Genomic DNA, 22,022 nt, shown 5'->3' with positions numbered 1-22,022 from the left:
TTTGTAGTTACAAATAAAAACTCGGAATGTTGAGCACCTGATTATCATAGCAGACACTGATAGTGAAAAAATCCCAGCACCAGTTCTACTAGGGTGTCTTATAACCTAACCAGCCCCTTCAAATGCCCCAGTGATTACGATTTAGGACAAATTAGTACCCTGAGCAATGAAGGATTATTCCGTTGTGATAGTTCCTCTGTGTAAATAAGATAAAATAACAATGAACAACGTCGACAACGTGGATACAGCAGCTGATTGCCTTTTTGCTTTGTTTTGGGAGTACTAATATGGCGGCTGCTAGGGGGGAAATCCGCCTCTTGTGCGTTTCACCACGGGGGGAGGGGCACGCTGTAATCGACGCAGAGCCGGACTGTAACTGCACGGACGGCATGCGTAACCTGTGGCAAAAAAAAAAAAAAAAAACCTCACACTTACTGACCTCTGGCAAAGCTCAGCCAGCCTGTGGGAGCTCATACATACCGAATTTTGGTGGTGGTTGTCTGTTGCTGGTTAGCTCGGAATTATGAATGGTGATAACTTTACAGCCTGCGAGCAGCTGGTGTCCCCGGCCTATGTGCGCCAGGGCTCCCAGGGCCGCCGTACACACGAGTTGCTTATTCGTCAGCTGTTAGACACGGTATGACCCGATCCTTTGACCTCCTCTTAGCTGTTCTCCGGTGGCCTTTAGGATAGAGTTAGTGGCTTTTTCCACTGAGCTTCTAGTCACAAATTATAATGTAGATGCAGGACTGGCACAGTGCTTTTGGACGGACAGCATTTTGTTTCTGAGAAAATGAGTGATGGGATTTGTTAATAGAAAAAAAATACAGGGCAGCTGAAAATGAAACTGAAGTTGCCAGGTAGAGAGCAAGTTGAAAAATGTTTTCTCTGATAATTGCGCAACCCCTGGACAAACAGTCGTTCTACTGGAGCTCCCCCCAAGGTTGTAGGGGAAATACTGACATCCCGTTTTGGTTCTTGTTACGTCTTGGGTTTAAGATTTTGAAACAATACGTTGACAACAAGTGCAGTTAGTAAAACAGATCCTATTAGTGCAGTGTTCATTATAGTTAAACTCAATGAGTTAGAAAATACAGCACTATAAAGTCCTTGGAGCACCGTTTCCTTGGTATAGTTGCTCTGTTCATTTTCTCTGTTGCAAGGCAGTGCAGGCAGGTTGCATAGGTTGCGAGAGCACTTGAAATCTGCTGTACTGTCTAGCGTCTGAAAGTAGTCCATAATCATCAGACCTTCTTAATGTGCTGAAAGTGAATCAATGTTTTCCTCTTTCTAAAAATATAGAGACCAGGGAACACTCAGCGAAGTTGCATGGAAATACTTTTAAAACAAATTGGACTTTTTTTTCACTCAAAGAATAGTTAAGCTCTGAAACTCATTGCTGGAGGATAGCATATATCTGAGTTAAAAAAAAAAAAAAAAGGTTTGAACAGGTTCCTGGAGGAAAAGTCCATGGTCTGCTATCAAGACAGACATGGGGAAGCCACTGCTTGCCTTGGGATTTGTAGCATGGAATGTTGCTACTATTTGGGTTTATGCCAAGTACTTGTGACCTGGATTGGCCACTGTTGGAAACAGGATGGACCATTGGTCTGACCCACTATGGCTATTCTTATGTTGTGTATTAGCACTTTGTTGAACAAATGTTACTTCAGATTGTGGCACATTTAAAATCTGCTATTTTTATTCTTAGCCACATGGAACCTGGTTTATTCTTATTTTATATGCAGTCCCTTACATATTTTTTATATTTTGCTATTTCACATAAGATTTAAAATGCTTTAAAATAAACATTTGTTTGCTGATAACGCACACCCTACGCTTCACTTTCAATGTGAAAGGATTCTAGAAATATTCAGTAAGTAATTAGAAACAAAAAAGAAGTGAATGTAACCTCATATCCATTAATTCAGTGGTGGAATCCCCTTTTGCAACAGTAATAGCATTTGGGGCTCATTTTCAAAGCACTTAAACTTACAGAGTTCTATATGTTACCATATAACTTTGTAAGTCTAAGTGCTTTGAAAATACACCTCCACAAGTCATTTAGGATAAGTGTGTACCAACTTTGCCTTGTAGGATGGTTCAGTTTTTCCCTTTTATTCTTGGTAGAGTACCTCATGTTCTTTCAGGTGGGCTGGGGACAGTAGTCTTCTAGTCTTGCCGTAGATTAACTATTGGATTCAGGTGTGAGCTTTGGTTCACTCAAGAACATTCACTGTTTTGTTGCTTTTGTTTTGGATCATTGAAATTAATCTTCTCAGTCGCAGGTCTGAGATACAGAAGAACAGGTTTTTTTTAAATAACTTTTTTTTTCCTATTATTTTTTCTCTGCAGTTCGGTGTTTGGTGTATTTAAATCTTTACTTCAAATTGATTTAATACAACAGAAACAACTTGATTCTTCATTCTACTGTGATTGCATATAGCTGGGCTCTAACTTAATATGGGCTATGTTAAAACGATTTTTGGACTTGAGCTAATTTTGGGCTCTTTTTAGAAAGCAGCGCTATGGATTAGTGTTCGCTGAATGTGAAGAAGCCCATGGTAATTGAATTGGCTTTTTCGCATTCAGCGCACACTAATTGATTAGTGCATATTTTGTAAAAGGAGCCCTTAGCTTTTGCTATGGCAAAAGGTGTGGAGATATGCACTCAGTGCTTTTGATTTCTTATTTTGAGTGCTTCTATATTTTTTCTCATTGAAAATTTATAGTTTATAATGTGTATGTCATTGCATTTTGAGTTGTATTTTGTAAACCAACCACACATCTCACATATTTTATTTATACTTTAAGGGTAAATGTCCAGAGTCTGGATGGGATGAAAGTACTATTGAACTCTTTCTCCATGAACTTTCCATTATGGATAGCAACAACTTTCTAGGCAACTGTGGTGTTGGTGAAAGAGAAGGAAGGGTAGCGTCAGGCTTAGTTGCCCGCCGTCATTACAGGTAAAGTATGTTTTGTGGAGTGTTTTGTAATTGCTGGCACATAGGCTGCTATTTTTCTTTTTCATAGCAGCCTAAGGCAAAGCAGAAAAATAGAAATGCTTTTATTAAGATTGTGAATTTTATATTGAAGCAAAGTTAGCAGTTAAATTATTTGCCAAAAATCTAAAGTGGTACAAGAAATAATATGTAAGGTAGCAGAAGAGAGAGTTCAGAAGTACAAAAATGGAAGCAACACAAATGGGCCTCCAAGACTGGAACAATCAAGAGTCTATTCATTTGAGCTTTTCTTTTGGTACAAGGAATAATATACAATCATAGTGCAAAATAAAAAAATGTATAGCAAGTCAGAAGACAGTATAGTGTTAAGTGAGAAGCATAAACAAGACAATACATACAACAGGTATCAAAGCAAAAGGAATAGGCACAGCTCCTGGGACCCTTTTACAAAGCTATGGTAGGCACTAGCGCATGCCTATTGTGTCAAAAAGCACTGCTGCGGGAAAGCGCCGAGGTGTCCCGTGGTAGTGTGCCGATCAGCCAAAGCTAAAAAAATAGTTTCTCTGTTTTAGCATGGGAGACGTGTCTTATCAGTGGAGAGTAGGCTTACCCTGCGCTAATCAGATAGCGCAGGCACATTGCCACATGCTGCTTGTCAGGTCTCTCGGGGAAATGTGAGCCCTTGGGCCGCTGTCACGGAAGTGGCAGCAGCAGCAGGCAAAACCACCCAACAGGAAACAGAGAACCCTAAGACGGGCTGAAGTAGACAGGACTGGAGTGGCTGGGCTGGAGCTGAACAGGAAAGCACAAGGAATCCAGGAACAACGTCCTACAGCAGGGTTCAGGCTTGAGAAGCACGATACAGGAGCTACATACAAGCTAAGCTCAAGGGAATGGGAATAACAGCTACGCTTGCCAGAGGAAGGGTTAGACTGGAGCTACAGTAGCTAACAGATAGAAAGGAGAGAAATGGTTGCAGCATCAGCCGCTAACCAACCTCAGACAGGGAGCAGAGCCACTGCGCAGGGATAACAGAAAGGCTAGACGCCCACAGAGAATAATATACACAGGCTGAAAGCCTACAGGTCAGAGAGATGCCCACAGAAAGGCTGGAAACCCCCAGGCCGCAGTAATACACCCAGAAGGCCTGGAAGCCCACAGATAAAAGGGATATACACAGATAGACTGGAGGCCCTCAGAGCAATGGGCACAGAAGAGCTGTAAGCCCACAGAACAATAGACACAGAAGGGATGGAAGCCCACAGAGCAAATACCCTGAGCAGGAAAGCAAGAAGCCCACAGGTAAGTAGTAGACTAGGCAGAAAGCCTATGAGCAATAACACCCTGAGCCAGAAGGCAAAGCCCACAGGTGATAGTAACTAGCAAAGCAGAAGGGCTGGAAGCCCACAAGAGAAGACAAGGAAAGCTAACTGTGCAAACAGCACACTAACCTCGGGACCTAAGGCACTGCTGAGGCATAGGCAATGCAAAGGCACTGAAGACTAGCACACCAGTTCCTTAAGAAGGCCCTGACAGATGAGGTCACCCCTTCAGGCCACAGGCATGGAGCATACAGAAGTCCAGAGAGACCTAACCCACACAGGTGCAGTCTAGTGAGGTAATTAGCAGCCAGCCCACCCAGCCTGAGACAAGCTACCTCAGGAACAGCCCACTGAAGTACAGAGAGGCCCAATACACACAAGTGTAGAGAAGTGAAGCCATTAGAGCAGCCAGCCCACAGAGACAGAGATAGAGCTAACTCAGGAACAGTATACTGAGGCACAGAGAGGTTAAACCCACACAGGTGCAGTATACTGAGGCAATCAGCACCCAGAGACAGAAACAGAGCCAACTCAGAAATAGACAGAAACCAGCACAGACACTGATTCCCAGAAATAGGGTAAGTCTGAGGGTGGTCACGACCACAGACGTGACACTGCTCAATTAGCGCAGGAGCCCTTCCTACAAAATAGGTGGTAAGGGATCCTTCGCTAATTGGGCGTGACCATTACAGAACAAAATACAAATGCAGCCGTTTTAACGCCACACTAAACCTACATGCTGCAAACAGTGCTGGACACTTTTAGCGAGGCTTAGTAAAAGGGCCCCCCTGACTCAGCAGAAACGTTTGTAGCCTAATGGTTAGAGCAGGAGGCCGAGATCCAGGGCAGTTTGGCTCAAATCCACTGCAGCTCCTTATGTATTTACGTATTTATTTGGATTTTGCTCACACCTTTTTCAGTAGTATCTCAAGGTGAGTTACATTCAAGTACACTGGGTATTTTCCAGTCCCATAAGGGCTCACAATCTGTTCATACCTGAGGCAATGGAGGGTTAAGTGACTTGCCCATGAGCTTAGCAAATCACTTAACCTTCCATTGCCTCAGGTACAAAACTAGATTGTGAGCCCTCCAGGGACAGAAAAATATCTATGGTACCTGAAAGTATACTACTTCAATAACTTTTGGACTGCAGGCGGTATATAATAGATTTTAAATAAAGTGAATGTGACACACAGAGTAACGTGATACTGTGAGTGCACCAGATATGTAGTTGGTGAGCTGCTTGGGTGCCCCACTTAGTCTGCTAGCATTAGCCCCTGTTGCCCTGAATTTTGGCTCTTTGACCGCATCCTACCCTTGCTACGCCATGGATGGCTATATCACTCGCTCCATGCAGCTGTCAGCGTCTAAGCTCCTGCACACAGACAAGAACCGTGGTTGAGCCCAGGAAGACGAGATGGTTACCCTGCCTTCTCACAATGAGAGCTTTAAATACAATTAGGAAGATATAGACAAAGCCTCAGTACTCACATTGCTAGTTCCAGTTCTTTCAGTTGCCAAAAATGTGGTCAAATGAGCTGGTTCAAAAAATGTATATATATTCGACCAAATGAAAACTAATACATTGACATGGAAACTGTAAAAAAATAAAATTGTGCTCCTAACTGTAAAACACCTGGACATAATAAAAAATCTTCTTCTTCTGCATCTCTCTTGCTAAATCAGGAAATATATGTATGTGAAGGAGTGAGTGGTATAGTGGCAATACTCCTTCACTGTGGTTGTAGTTTAGCCACCTTTAAGGCAGGTGGTGCTAACCTGCCCTGATGGAGGCTGAGTCAGAGTGGTGGAGCTCAGGCCAGAAGGTAGTTAAATACCCTAGAGCAGCAGCCTGATATAGTATCCAAAACATTTCTAAACTCTCCAGAGTGAGGTTTTGAAATGAATATCGCATAATAAGAGACCTTGTCTGCCTTGGGGTATCATCTATCGTGGTAGGAAGAAGGGTGGATGTATTCTTGTTTAGTCGGTGTCCACATACCTTGAGCGTACATCAGCATAAGAATTTGCTTTTGGCCTTGGCGGCAGCTTGCTTAACCCTTGCCTCTTACAGGAAATCTGAGCAAATACTATCTATACTGAAATGGTTGGGGAAACTGCAGTTTATTTGTGACATGGAGCGCTTGAAGGCTGAGAGAGAGGGTATCGACTAAATGGGAGAGGGTTTGGAACTCCTTTGTACGGAATATAGTCTATTGATAGGGGTTTGGTGCCTGGGTGTTCAGGATTCGAAGAGTATTATTCTAGCTCATGTTTCTGTTTTATTGGGCTGTGGGGTGTCCTATGGGGAGGTATTTGAAGTCTCTAAGATTAGTAACATCCAATCTATTCACTTCAACCTCTACTGATAAATTCTGATCCTGTGTAACATGTTTTTTTGGCAAAGTACTACTCTCGAACTGTAGGTGGAACTTTGAAATCTGGAACATTCCAAACTTCTCTCAAATATTTTTTAAACATTTTTCACTGACATCAAAGGTAATTGAGGAAAATTTACCAGACACAGATTACAGGTGTGAGATGTAATTTTTAATTTCACAGCAATAGCTTTTACCGAAACAATTTGTAAATCTTTAACTGCAAGCACTGATTATTCAATTTTATTAACTTTAAATAAGCCATTTCCAATTTATCATGAGCCTCTTTTCCTCTTAAAGTCTGGACTTTTCTACCAGGTCATTAATGTGAGTAAAACGTAATTTAGTAAGTTCAGCAAAAGTCTCCCAAATTGTCTCCAAATTGACTACTACAGGCTGAGAAAGAATGGCAAAGTCAAACCTGTAGTGCTGTCAGAAGTTTGTTCTTCCAAACTTCCAGGCTGTAGAGCTGTAAACTGACCCAAATTTTCCCCACTGCTTGTTCTGGCCAACTCCGGGCCCTTCTGGGCTGCACATCTCGCAGACCAGGCCTCAGAGGGACTCTTGAGACTCTGCCACGCTAGCTCCTAGGGAGGTCAGAGTTGATGGCTTAGATATCTGTCTGAATATTCAACATCATTATCCAGATAGTGCCGCTGAGTATCCTTACAGACCACTTTGGCCCTATCTAATGTGAGTGCCAGGGTAATGCATGGGCAGGGTGAGAGGAGAGGGGTAAGCTTTCTGCTTGTGGTTATAAGAGGGGGTGCTCTCTGGTCTGGGCTGAGAGTAACATCTCCAGTAGATGTGGCAAATGCTCCCACCTTTGGCTCCATCAAAGCCAGAGTTTCCTCAGACCGAACAGTTCCATGTTGCATCGCAAATCAGTCCGTGGGTCCAGATAGGGAGGAAGCCACAGACTGTGCAACCACACCCCCCGCTGGCATTCGTTTTGCTTCCCCATTGAGGAGTAAACAAGAGCAAAAGGAATAGACACGCTCAGAGGTTAGTTAGATCTGCCATTTTGAATCCTAGAGGCATCCCCATGCTATACGGCACTTAACCAGCTATGGCGAACCACATAAAAATAAGACTGACTTATGCATTCCTATTGTTGCGGTTATCTTGGCTGGTTAAGTGCTGAATATTGGCACAACCAGCTAAGTGCTGACTGTGCCCCCAGAATACCCCCAAAATAGCTGATTTCACGTTGGCAATTACTGAACATTTTCATCAGCACTATCCGTTTAAGTGCCTCTGAATATCACTGGTTATTCCCAAACAAGCAATTTAACTGTCCAGGAGCAGTTTCTGGCTGGTTAAATTGCTTTAAATATTGACCCTTTGAATTTTGAAATTATACACTTAATACTAGGGCTGTCTTGGTGGATTAGTAGAAATGCTGTGTACTACCATGTAGAATGTCCCTTCTTCATATTTTCATTGGGTTAGCTGAGGTGGCTGGAGAGTTGTTAACAGCCTGTGGTGGGATGGAGCTGTGCTCATTACTTAAGGAGTGATAACCTGGTGGCCAGATTGGGTCCCTTGATAGCATAGTTTCAGAAAGACCGCTAATGGCTAGGGCTGTTGCTTCAGTGACCAGACTAAGCATATAGGACGGGATCTAAACTATGGGAAAATCCAAAGGTAAATGTGAATGAAGGTTTTTTTCACCAGATCTAGGCACCAGTTCCAGCAAAGCAAGAAGTGCAAAGTAGCTGTGGGAAACTATCAGGTCAAACTCTTGTTTCCTGCTGTCTCTGCTCTCGGGCCCCCCCCCCCCCCCCCCCCCCCCCATTAGCAGAACCCCCTTCAATACTAAAATGAAAGGATTTCAAAGAAATTTGCTTTTTTGTTTTTTTTCTTTTTTAAACTACCAGATATAATTTTTATTTCTGCAACCACCTTACCACTGTAATGTATTTACCTCCCACCTTCCCTTTATCCCATTGACACAATCATTGTAGATTTGGGCAATCATATTTTTGCTTCTATCTGCTCAGTCTGTTTGACTTAAGAAAGGGAACATCAGTCCTGCAAACTGGCCTAGAAATGTACTGTTAGTCCAGTAAAAACCTTATTTTTTTGGCTTATTGCTTTATTTTTCATGAAAATCGATAATTTTACTGTATGTACAGAGAATTATTGTGATTGTATATCCAGGGGTACAATTTTTGGTCTCCCTGTGCAGCTTCACGGCTGCTTTGCAAGCTCATGTTTAGAGAGAAACCCTTGTGGCTTTTCCCATAGAATATGTACTGGCATGCACACTCTGGTACAGAACTCACCATGGAGTTTGGCATTTATTTTACACCTGCAACTATGCAGATGCAAAGTATGCATGGTGATTTCACATGAAAATCACTGCATGTACTTTGTGTTCTAACCCTACCTCATTCCCCTCCCCACCCAAAGGTAAAGTACATACTCTTATCTTAATGGTGGGGGTGTTGAGGCACTTTCAAAAACCAGTGTAAACTAGGCAAACACACACTTAGCATCATAAAAACCTTTGAAAAACAAAATTAAATTAGATTACTTAGCCTGTAAGCAAACATTGTGCTAGTCTGTCAGAAAAGTCATAATTGATTTTGCCTAGAATATGATCCAACTGGTCTGGGTTGGTTTGTGATATATCAATCAAATCCCATTCCTGATCAGGCCATTTTTTTATGCTTTTAAAACATGGCTAATGGCAGGAGTATTGCAGGAATGACAGTGGTAGCTGAGAAACCTTACCTCGATGGTGGGAAAGGTAATAGATAGAGGCACTTCTGAAGGGAAGGATAGTGAACTTTCTATAATCCAATGGATTGTAAGATCTGAGACAGTATGGCTTTACCAAAGGTAGGTCCTGCCAAACAAATCCAATAGATTTTTCACTGGGTGACAGCTTGATCAAAGACATGCACTGGATGTAGTCTACTTAGATTTCTGCAGAGCTTCAGGATTTCTTCATAGGATGCTCATGTATAAACTGAGCAGCATGAGGATGGGACCCAGACTGGTTAACTGGATCTGAAATTGATTACAGATATGGGACAGAGGGTGGTGGTAAATAGAAAGGTGAGTAGTAGAGTGCCTCAGGGATCCATCCTGAAGCTGATTCAGCTCAATATTTTTGTGAGCATTATTGCTGAAAGTTTAGGAGAAATATACCTTCTTTGTGGATGAGATGAAGATTAGCAACAGAGGGCAAGATGCACTAAAGTCGTCGTCAGAGCCGTTCTGTACCGAATTCCATAGCGAATCGGTAGGGAACGGCTATGCATCAAGGAAAGGGAATGCAAATGAGCTACTCGTTGTAGCTCACTTGCATTCTCTATTCCTTCTTAAAACAGTCGGAGAATCGGCCGGTCAAGCATGTGCAGAGCAGTAAAGCGTTATGCTGGCTGCACTGCGCATGTCAAATACGCCTCTGTGCCACCCGAAGACGCCGCCGCTCACCTGATCAACTGATATCGGAGGGTGCAGTTGAAAGCGTCCATCACAAAATTAGCCTTCCATTTTGGCCGGGGTTTTATTGGAGAGTGCAGTTGAAAGCGTCCATCACTAAAATAGCCTTCCATTTTGGCCATTATTCACACCCAAATAATAAAAACGTCCTTTTTGGCCGTGCTTCACTCAGCTGAGAGACCTGGAAGAAAGCTGTTTAAAAAAATTGATTTGGGACAAAATGAACTTTTATCTGTAGTAGTAGAAGGGTGTCTGATATAGACTTTTGTTTCTGGAGTTGCTTGTTTTGAAATAAACAAATTTGCACATAGACATATATAGTACAACTTCCAAAGATTTTTTTGGATGTTATTATTTGGTGGTCCTTGAACTCTCCAAGAAAAAAACATAATTGGTTAGCAATACTATATGGGTTACATTGATCATATTACTGTTCCTTTTTAGATAAGGAGATGATTAAATATATTGGTGTGTGTATAGAACCATTAGTTGCTGTTTCTTGGTGTCAGGATTATGCCTGAGGGTTGCTTGATTCTGTACCATTTATGATTGTGGCCAAATAGTCACAATATGTGGCTCCATAAAAGGTTGGAATTGGGATAATTGTGTACCTGATTAGGTGGGGAAGCACATTGCCTCATGTCATATAATGTTAAATCTCTCTGAATTTTTGTTGTTTATTTTTTTGTACAGGTTGATACATGGGATCGGAAGGTCAGGTGATATTTCTGCTGTTCAACCCAAGGCTGCAGGTTCTAGCCTTTTGAACAAATTAACAAATTCAGTAGTGCTGAACATAATTAAACTGGCAGGTATATGTGTTTTGTTTTTATTTATTTAAATATATTATCTTGCCAATAATTAATGGTTCTAGGCAGGAATAAAAAAAAATCCAAACATAAAACCTAAACCAAAAATATAACAGTCATGGCAACAATCATAAACAGAACAATAAAATATCTAAAAAGTGTAAAATAACTACAGTTATTAACAGATCAGTTCTGATAACATAAGTAATACCAGAGAGCATAGCTATATTTCTCTAAATGCTTGAGAAAAGTAATGAGGTTTAACTTTGTGTAAAAAGGGAAATTTTTAGTAAGTAGGTGCATATAATTAGAATACTTTCTATGTATTAACCCGTTTTTGTGTTTAGGTGTTCGAGCTGTGGCAAGCTGCTTTGTAGTTCCCATGGCAACTGGTATGAGCCTGACCCTTTGCTTCTTAACACTGCGGCACAAGAGACCAAAGGCAAAATTCATTATTTGGCCAAGGATAGACCAGAAGTCCTGTTTTAAATCCATGATAACAGCAGGTAAAATAGAAGCTTGTTGTGAACTAGAATGTTCTTCTCACCTAAGAGTTCTATCAGCACTCTTAGTGGATCAGTAAAGCGTAAATCACTGTTTCAAACTGGTTCTGATTGGCCTCAAAACACTTGTCTTATTTATTTTTATTGAGATTATTTTGTGAGGAATAGCAGAATAAAATAAATATAATTTGGGGATGACCTTGAATAGAAGATCTATCTTTTCCTCTCTGTCCATGTCTGTATGATTAGTTAAGATCTTGAAAAATCTTCTGAATAAACTAGGGGTGGAGATAGGTCCCTATGCTAAATAGAAGACAACAGGAAGAATGCTTATGACTGGCAACACTTTTTGTGTTTAACATACAGTCTTAGTATGTCTGTATCCAAGGTAGCAAAAATCTACTTGCTAGGTGAACAGATTTTCTTGGCTGGTGAGATGACCAACTAGGATCTAGAAGGAGCCGGAAGGAAACATGCAAGCATTTATCACCATGATACTGGCCTGGTGGGGAGGAGGGGGAAGAGGAAAAACGTGAGAGAGGACTGTGAGAGGATAGGTGGGGAGGAGCAGGAGAGTTTTTATGTGGGCAAATAATAACTAGGAAAAGAGAGCAGGGCCTTGGTGGGTTGGTTTTGGGAAACGTACTCCTATTGCACATCTCCTCTCCCTCAACTGTTGGAGGAGGGGATAGGGGATGTAGGATGAATGTATTTCATTCTTGGTGAATAAGTACTGGAGCAGTTTTTTAATGTCTTCCTATATCATCCTGCTTGTTTTGGTCTCCTATGCATTTTTGAAACTTATGCTAAAGTTGTATATAAATTAAGAAGCTGGCCTGGCATATTTTCACTTGAACAGGCTGGCTGCTGTCAAAGGAAAAGCCAGTTTGTGCTACACAAGAGGAGCTGAAGTAAATGAACTGTGGCAATATCAAATTACTCTTGCAGGAGTTTGCAGACCAGCCCATAACCCTCTGTGCAGTGGCGTTCCTAGGGGGGCTGGCACCCGGGGCGGATCGCCGATTTGCCCCGCCCCCCGGGTGCAGCGGACACCCCCCCCCCCCCGCCGGGTGCACGCCGCCGGGGGGGGGGGGGGGGGGGTGTGCCGCGCGCGCGCCTGTCCTCCGTTGTTCCATGCTGCTTCTCTGCCCCGGAACAGGAAGTAACCTGTTCCGGGGCAGAGAAGAAGCATGGAACAACGGAGGGCAGGTGCGCGCGGCACCCCCCCCCCCCCCCCTGGCAACGTGCACCCGGGGGGGACCGCACCCACCGCCCCCCCCTAGGAATGCCACTGCCTCTGTGCCTTTAAGAGGGCAGTCTCCACCTACTTCTTTTGTGTTTATATCACTTTTAGGCTTAGACTGGGGGAGGGGAGAGAAACAGTACAATAGTATTATGTAGCTTAGGTGGGAGGGAGGGAGAAACTAAAGGGAAAGATGGGCCAGGGAAGACAGAAAATGTGATTACTAGGGACCAGGTTGAGGGAGGGAGAAAGATTCAGGTAACTATTGGCAAGACAATTTTACATTGTGTTGCTAAAGTAGTACATTACTAATATATGAAGAAAGGGGGGAATAAACAAGGAAATGATATGGAATAGCCTAGTGGTTAGAGCACTCGGGTGGGAGGGGGGAGGACTTGACATTCAGGGTGCTCTGCTCAAATCCCACTGCTGCTCCTTGTGATTTGGGGCAAGTCACTTAACTCTCCATTGCCTCGGGTACAGATTGTAGTGCCTCCAGGGACAGGAAAATACCTAGTGTACGTGAATGTAGCTCACCTTCAGTTGCTACTGAAAAAGATGTGAGAACAATCCAAGTAAAATAAAATACATCAGGGAAGCCCATCTCCTTGTGATCTTGGTCAAGTCACTTAACCCTCCATTGTCTGAGGTACAAACTCAGATTATAAACCCTCCTGGGATAGGGAAATACCTGGTGTTACCTGACTAACTTAACTTGAGCTGCTACTGAAAAGTTATGAGCTAAATCTAAATAAATGTAGACAAGGAAATGTGCACAGTGTTCAGAGAGGTCGATATGAGGACAGTTCCCAGGTTCTGAACCTAGTCTGCATTGTCCCTGGTCAGGTCACATTTCTTGCCTGGTGACAGACTACAATATACTTTTCTTCTTACAGCTGCTGTTTCTCCTCTTTCTCCCAGGATTATGCAGAGTTTTTCTTGATCACTCTTTTGCAGGAATTTTTTTTTTTCTGTTCGTTTTGGGAAATGTGCATGTTTGATGTTTTTGTGTTTTGCACAGTGCAATAAACAAAATGTATTTCTATTTCTCTAGTATTGCATTGAATACAGAGAGTTTGGTTTCTTGGGACAGAACAGGACTACTGGGAACAGTGAGGAAGAAAGAGAGAAATGTGACTGCTGGAGTTGGGGGAGAAATACAGAATATGACTGCTGGGAACAGGGAACGAGAGATTGAGACAGAATGTGACTGCTGGGGATGGAAGAAGAGGATAGAGAGAATATGACTGTATGGGGCTACTGATGGGGATGGGGGAAGAGAGTATGCTGAGTGTGAAGACATAGGAAGAAACCGTGAGTGTCTGAACTCATGACAGGATTGTGGCAGTTTAATTATTTTGCACAATATTTAAAAAGTAACATGGCTCTTCTGTTTTGAAAGGTTGCAGATGCCAACTTTGGGAGATCATTTGAATGGAGGGGAGCTAGGGGCTGGTCCCTTTGTATGGAGAGCTCTGGGGGATGTGTTAACTGGAATAAATATTTTTTTCCTTAAGGTTAATATTTACATTATGAATATGTTACTTTTATTTTCTAGAACATTTAGAGGGCAATAATAAGTAATTTCCATGGATAAAATGACATTTTAAAAGTGGAAATCAAGACTTATTATTTCAGATAAAGGTATGCCTATTCTGTAGTCAGATGAATAAACCATTCATTGTAGACGATAATGGTACAAGGGACAGGACTGGGGTAGGGTGAGGAGGATCCAGGGAAGGGGCAAAAGTGGTGGGTGTTTTCTCTTTTTTCAGAAAGTTGGCAACCCTATTTCTGAATGATCAGAGCCACTCAACTTTAGGTTCCTTTTCCTGGTAGTTTGGCTTGTAGAAGTGAAAATAGTTTCAGTCCCTTAAAACTTGTACTGTACTTGGACTAGATTTCAAAGCAAGCTTAGCAGCACTGCCTATTCAATAACGTATTGAAAGGTAAATACTGTATACGTATGCATTTAATGTTTTTAGCTAACAAATTCGATCTCTTTTAAAAGATAGTAAATGTTTAATTTTGTTGGGTGACCTTAGGTTTTGAGCCTGTGGTGATTGAGAATGTGTTAGAAGGAGATGAGTTACGTACAGACCTCAAGACAGTGGAGGCAAAAATCCAAGAGCTCGGGCCTGAGAACATTCTCTGTATTCATTCAACAACATCTTGTTTTGCTCCTAGAGTGCCTGACAGGTAAATAAATGTCTTTGTGTGTCAAGCACATATGTCTAATTTTAACATATATGTGAATAAAATAGCCTTTGATACAGAGCCAGTCATTAAGGAGTGTCTACACTGTTCTTTGGTGGGGAAGTCCTTAGGTTCCATTGAAATATGGATTTTGTCACAAGCATCTATGTGCAGTTGAGCATATCTGTTCCCATATGTAACAAATATCAGCTGTCACCATCTCTCAATCCTGTTCTACCACTGCTATCTGCATATTGTAATGTCACACCAGGGCGTGGCACGGTCTATATCACCAGGTCTGCTCCCTCTTACATTTTACTTGGAAGAGGTCAGGATCCCCCGATCCAGATCCCACTCCGGTCCAGGATTTCAGCTCACATACACAGCAACCAGGTTCCAAAACATAAAGAGCTCTTTAGTCAGCAAAGAGAATTAGATTCCTTATGCAAAGTTCAGTCTCCAAAACACAGCGCAAGTCCCTATGACATGTGCTTCAGGATTCAAAATAAAATATAAAGTCAAAAGAATTAATGCTAATACAGCACAGGAAAGGTTTCTCTTTTCCTTCCCTAACCCAGCTGCAGTTTGATTCCATAGGACACAGCCTAGAGCTGTGCCCTTAATAAACCTCTCTCTGATCAGGGGATTCCCCAACTTGATCACAGCCATAGGCTAGGACTACCCACTAGCACAGTCTCTACATCCTGTTTCCAATAGCGGCCAATCCAAGTCACAAATACATGGTAAGATTCCAAAAAAGTACAAAACATTTTATATTGCTTATCCCAGAAATAGTGGATTTTCCCCAAGTCCATTTAATAATGGTCTATGGACTTTTCCTTTAGGAAGCCGTCCAAACCTTTTTTTAAACCCCACTAAGCTAACTGCCCCTACCACATTCTCTGGCAACGAATTCCAGAGTTTAGGTATATGTTGAGCGAAGAAAAATTTTCTCCGATTCGTTTTAAATTTACTACATTGTAGCTTCATCGCATCCCCATAGTCCTAGTAGTTTTGGAAAGCATAAACAGATGCTTCACATCTACCCATTCAATTCTACTCATTATTTTATAGACCTCTATCGTATCTCCCCTCAACCACCTTGTCTCCAAGCTGAAGAACCCTAGACGCTTTAGCCTTTCCTCATAGGGAAGTCATCCCATCCCCTTATCATTTTCGTCACTCTTCTCTGTTTTCTAATTCCACTATATCTTTTTTGAGATGTGGCAACCAGAATTGAACACAATATTCGAGGTGTGGTTGCATCATGGAGTGATACAACGGCATTATAACCCCCCCCCCCCCGCTCTCTTCTGGCAGCTTTTCTCTAGTGAAGACCAGGTACCAGTTCTTTGTAGGACTGTTCGGAAAGAGTCACTGCACTCTTCACATGGCTGATCCTGAGCCCCCCCCCCCCCCCCCCCCCCATCTCTCTCTCTTTGTCTCTCTCTCTCTTTCTCTTCAGGAAGGTCGGTCCCTGTCCCATGACAGCATTTCCCTGGTGAGGACTTGGACACCAGTTCTTCCCCTTCTCTCTCTAACCAAGCACTGCATTAACTTTAGGGTCCTCTTGCCCTGGGTTAGGTAGCCCTTTACTCCTTGCAGCTGGCTCTCTGTGAGGAAGGTCTCCCCTGCCCTCAGGCAGGTTGCTGTCTTTCTCCTCCCTCATCTCCCTCTCTCAGATCACAGCAGGTTTTTACCTCGGTGTCCTCCTTTTACCTCAGTGTCCTCCTGGAGAGAAACAGCCCACCCGTTTCCAAGCCTCACTTTGGCTCCCATGGTATACTGCTTACTGAGTCAGGAGCATAGGCTGGATCTAAGTCTTGGCATGTCTGTAAGGAATGACTCCCTTCCCTCCAGGAAAGCACCACAGGAGTGGAGCACCTCCCTTCCTGAGACCGTGCTAGGTTTTCTCCCTTCCAGGGATTATATGTCCTGAGAAAGACATCACTAAGCACTACTGGGAAGGATTTAGTACCTGGGGAATCTGTCCTCTTGGTAATTCTGCTTGCCCCTCTCCTGCTGCAAGCCTTCCAGGAACGCACAGCCAGCTATCCAGGTAAATTCTTCTCCCTTCATATTAGTATTTGCAGAGCAATAAGATATGAAAAGACAACAGGGAGACTAGGAGGGTGTCTCAAACATCACAATATGTCCAACCAGTGTTAAAATTCCGTTACAGTATTGTCGTCTTCCTGCACCTGTAGGCTGATTCAGGCTTTGCTGTTTCCTTTGTGTACAAGTTCCTATACCTAATTCACTAACAAGATCCTCTCCCATATTCTGTCACCAAGCTTTCTAATTTAAAGGCCAATAGAGAAAGCAGAAACGGCTAGTGTTTAGTATCAGAAAGCAAGAATGTTATCTTCTGTTTTTTTCAGAACTAATTTTTGGAAAATTCCAGAAGAATTGAAATACTGTTTTGGACTCAAGTGTAATAGACGTCTGCATCTATAGTTCTAACAACTATAGAAAATGTTTTTTGTTGTTTTTTGGGGGGGAGGGGGGAGGGGGGTTCAAGATAGGAAAGTTAGGTCAGTCTGAGGAGGATGACTGGTGGAAGGGCATAGCTTAATGGCTAGTGCCGTGGCCTGAGAACTTGGCTGACTTCTAATATCCGCTACCTACGTTCCTGTACCCGCTCTGGCGGAAATCTCGGGCCCTTGCTGATTTCTTACACTTTAAGTTCATGCTGACCTCCTTCCAATCTGCTCTTTTACGTGCCAAACAGGATTATTATATCCAACTGACCAACTCTCTTGGCTCTAATCCTCGACTTCTCTTCACCACATTGAACTCTCTCCTCAAGGTGCCCCCTCCCCCAACTCCCCCTTCATTATCTCCTCAGACCCTTGCTGAATTCTTTCACAACAAGGTTCAAAAGATAAACCTTGTTCTCTGAGGACAAGCAGGCTGCTTGTTCTCACTGATGGGGTGACGTCCACGGCAGCCCCTCCAATCGGAATCTTCACTAGCAAAAGCCTTTGCTAGCCCTCGCGCGCCGATGCGCACCGCGCATGCGCGGCCGTCTTCCCGCCCGAAACCGGCTCGTGCCGGCCAGTCTTCTTTTGTCCGCGCTCGGTACGGTCGTGTTACGCCGTTCGCGCCCCTTAAGTCGACCTCGCGCGTCTCTTTTTGACTTTCGCTAAAAAAAAAAAAAAAGGATTTCGGAAGAGGACCTTTTCGGTCTTTTTCCCTTTCCTCTATTTTCAGTTTTTGCCCCGGTAAGTTTTCTTTCGTCTTCGGGGTAGGCCCTTTTGAGGCCTGGGGTCGAATTTTTTCGTCCCCCTCTTTTTGGTGCCTACTGCAATTACGAGTTTCGATTTCGCCGGCGTGATTTTTCCGCCCATGTCATCGAAGTCTCCCAGCGGCTTCAAGAAGTGCACCCAGTGTGCCCGGATAATCTCGCTCACTGACAGGCACGCGTCGTGTCTTCAGTGTCTGGGGGCTGGGCACCGCCCGCAGGCCTGTAGTCTGTGCGCCCTTTTACAAAAGCGGACTCAGGTAGCGAGATTGGCCCAGTGGAACGTTTTGTTCTCGGGCTCTTCATCGGCACCGGGAGTATCGAGTGCATCGACGTCAACAGCATCCAGACCTCCGTCCTCGGCCGCGACTGCATCGAGTGCATCGAGGCATCAACCCTCTGCATCGGGGCTGAGACATCGGAAGGCTGCGTCGGTGTCGGTGGTACCGGGACCTCCACTTCTGCTGATGTCGTCGGACGGTGGTGCTTCGACTGGAGTGCAGGTGAGGGCTTTCCATTCCCCTGCTGGTGGCGGTGAGCCTTCGGGTGGGTCTCCCCCTACCCTGAGGGCTCCTGCGGTACAGCCCCCCCGAGACCGACCGACCTTCGGCCTTGGCCCCGAGGAAGCGACGGCTGGATTCTGCGTCCTCCTCGTCGGTGCCGGGAAGCTCCGGTGACATGCTTCGTCCCAAGAAGTCGAAGAAGCATCAACACCGGTCCTCTTCCCATATCGGCACCGAGAGCTCTGGGTCGCCGAGGGAGTCGGCACCCAGTAGGCATCGGCACCGAGAGGACCGCTCACCCTCTGTTTAAGAGGTGTCGATGCGCTCCACTATAGACAGCCTGGAACAGCCTCCACGCCCGGAACAGACTCTGACATCGACACCTGCATCGGCTTCCACGTCTTTCTCCACAGCCGCTCTGCACGAGAGTCTCCGGGCCGTTCTCGCAGAGATTCTGGGAGAGCTGTTGCGCCCTTCCCCTCCGGTACCTGGGGTGCTTGCGCCACCGGTACCGTCGAGTGAGGCGCCGGCTGGCCCCTTGCCCGGGGTGAGGTCTCCGACATCGGTGCCGCGTGCGGTACCGACTGCGGTCGCCTCCCAGGAAGGCTCCCCGACGACGTCGGCGGAGGGAGCTTCGCCGGTGCGGGCGACGGAGTCTACCTCTCGACGCTCCCACCGTGGCCGTGGTTCCACGGAGTCGAGCCGGGCACGGCTTCAGACACAGGTCCGTGAACTTGTGTCTGATACCGAAGGTGAGGCCTCGTGGGAAGAGGAGGAGGACATCAGATATTTCTCTGACGAGGAGTCTGAGGGCCTTCCTTCTGATCCCACTCCCTCCCCTGAAAGGCAGCTTTCTCCTCCCGAGAGTCTGTCTTTTGCGGCCTTTGTCCGGGAGATGTCTACGGCCATCCCCTTCCCGGTGGTTGTGGAGGACGAGCCCAGGGCTGAAATGTTTGAGCTCCTGGACTATCCTTCTCCACCTAAGGAAGCGTCCACAGTACCCATGCATCATGTCCTCAAAAAGACATTGCTGGCGAACTGGACCAAGCCACTAAGTAATCCCCACATTCCCAAGAAGATCGAGTCCCAGTACCGGATCCATGGGGACCCGAGCTGATGCGCACTCAGTTGCCTCACGACTCTGAAGTTGTGGATTTGGCCCTAAAGAAGGCTAAGAGTTCTAGGGAGCATGCTTCGGTGCCCCCGGGCAAGGACTCTAGAACCTTAGACTCCTTTGGGAGGCAGGCCTACCATTCTTCTATGCTCGTGGCCAAAATCCAGTCTTACCAGCTCTACACGAGCATACACATGCGGAACAATGTGCGGCAGTTGGCGGGCTTGGTGGACAAGCTCCCCCCTGAGCAAGCCAAGCCATTTCAGGAGGTGGTCAGGCAGCTGAAGGCATGCAGAAAATTCCTGGCCAGAGGGGTGTATGACACCTTTGATGTTGCGTCCAGGGCCGCTGCTCAAGGTGTGGTGATGCGCAGACTCTCATGGCTGCGTGCCTCCGACCTGGAGAATAGGATCCAGCAGCGGATTGCGGACTCGCCTTGCTGTGCGGATAACATTTTTGGAGAAAACGTCGAGTAGGTGGTAGAGCAGCTCCACCAGCGGGATACCGCTTTCGACAAGTTCTCCCGCCTTCAGCTTCTACCTCTACAGGTAGACGATTTTTGGGGGGAAGGAAGACTGTTCCCTACTCTTCTGGTAAGCGTAGGTACAATCCTCCTTCTCGACAGCCTGTGGCCCAGGCTAAGCCCCAGCGCGCTCGCTCTCGTCAGCAGCATGCGCCTCAGCAAGGCCCCTCGGCTCCCCAGCAAAAGCAAGGGAACGAGCTTTTGACTGGCTCCAGCAGAGCATAGCCGACATCCAAGTGTCAGTGCCGGGCGACCTGCCAGTCGGAGGGAGGTTGAAAGTTTTTCACCAAAGGTGGCCTCTCATAACCTCCGATCAGTGGGTTCTTCAAATAGTCCGGCAAGGATACACCCTCAATTTGGCCTCCAAACCTCCAAATTGTCCACCGGGAGCTCAGTCTTACAGCTTCCAGCACAAGCAGGTACTTGCAGAGGAACTCTCCGCCCTTCTCAGCGCCAATGCGGTCGAGCCCGTGCCATCCGGGCAGGAAGGGCTGGGATTCTATTCCAGGTACTTCCTTGTGGAAAAGAAAACAGGGGGGATGCGTCCCATCCTAGACCTAAGGGCCCTGAACAAATATCTGGTCAAGGAAAAGTTCAGGATGCTTTCCCTGGGCACCCTTCTTCCCATGATTCAGGAAAACGATTGGCTATGCTCTCTGGACTTGAAGGACGCCTACACGCACATCCCGATACTGCCAGCTCACAGACAGTATCTGCGATTTCAGCTGGGCACACGTCACTTCCAGTACTGTGTGCTACCCTTTGGGCTCGCCTCTGCGCCCAGAGTGTTCACGAAGTGCTTGGCTGTAGTAGCAGCGGCACTTCGCAGGCTTGGGGGTGCACGTGTTCCCATATCTCGACGATTGGCTGGTGAAGAACACATGCGAGGCAGGAGCTCTACAGTCCATGCAGATGACTATTCAACTCCTGGAACTACTGGGGTTTGTGATAAATTAGCCAAAGTCCCATCTTCTCCCAGTGCAGAGACTAGAATTCATAGGAGCTCTGCTGGATTCTCGGACAGCTCGTGCCTATCTCCCGGAGGCGAGAGCCAACAACTTGTTGTTCCTCGTCTCGAGGGTGCGAGCGTCCCAGCAGGTCATAGCTCGGCAGATGTTGAGATTGCTGGGCCACATGGCCTCCACAGTTCGTGACTCCCATGGCCCGCCTTCACATGAGATCGGCTCAATGGACCCTAGCTTCCCAGTGGTTTCAGGCTGCTGGGTATCTAGAAGACGTGATCCACCTGTCCACGAATTTTCTCAAATCCCTGTATTGGTGGACGATTTGGTCCAATTTGACTCTGGGACGTCCTTTCCAAATTCCTCAGCCACAAAAAGTGCTGACTACGGATGCGTCTCTCCTGGGGTGGGGAGCTCATGTCGATGGGCTTCACACCCAAGGAAGCTGGTCCCTCCAGGAACACGATCTGCAGATCAATCTCCTGGAGTTACGAGCGGTCTGGAACGCTCTGAAGGCTTTCAGAGATCGGCTGTCCCACCAAATTATCCAAATTCAGACAGACAACCAGGTTGCCATGTATTACATCAACAAGCAGGGGGGGCACCGGATCTCGCCCCCTGTGTCAGGAAGCCGTCAGCATGTGGCTCTGGGCTCGCCGTCACGGCATGGTGCTCCAAGCCACATACCTGGCAGGCGTAAACAACAGTCTGGCCGACAGGTTGAGCAGGATCATGCAACCTCACGAGTGGTCGCTCAATTCCCGTGTAGTGCGACAGATCTTCCAGGTGTGGGGCACCCCCTT

At 45.5% G+C, this 22,022-nt stretch overlaps 1 protein-coding gene across 1 annotated transcript in view; it reads left to right on the top strand.

Annotated features, from left to right (window-relative positions):
• Positions 1-484: 484 nt before the first annotated feature.
• SEPSECS (Sep (O-phosphoserine) tRNA:Sec (selenocysteine) tRNA synthase) overlaps positions 485-22,022 on the top strand; it is an 84,575-nt gene continuing 63,037 nt past the window's right edge. The window contains exons 1-5 of the mRNA XM_030191246.1: positions 485-637; positions 2,815-2,969; positions 10,816-10,934; positions 11,279-11,437; positions 14,723-14,876. Coding sequence (XP_030047106.1) covers positions 524-637; positions 2,815-2,969; positions 10,816-10,934; positions 11,279-11,437; positions 14,723-14,876 — 701 coding nt within the window. The 5' untranslated portion in view covers positions 485-523. The remainder of the gene's footprint in view (positions 638-2,814; positions 2,970-10,815; positions 10,935-11,278; positions 11,438-14,722; positions 14,877-22,022) is intronic.

This window comes from Microcaecilia unicolor, chromosome 2 (genome assembly GCF_901765095.1).
Source record: "Microcaecilia unicolor chromosome 2, aMicUni1.1, whole genome shotgun sequence".
Lineage (NCBI taxonomy): Eukaryota > Metazoa > Chordata > Amphibia > Gymnophiona > Siphonopidae > Microcaecilia > Microcaecilia unicolor.
Note: the sequence above shows the minus strand (reverse complement) of the source record. Positions and strands in the feature narration are given on the sequence as shown.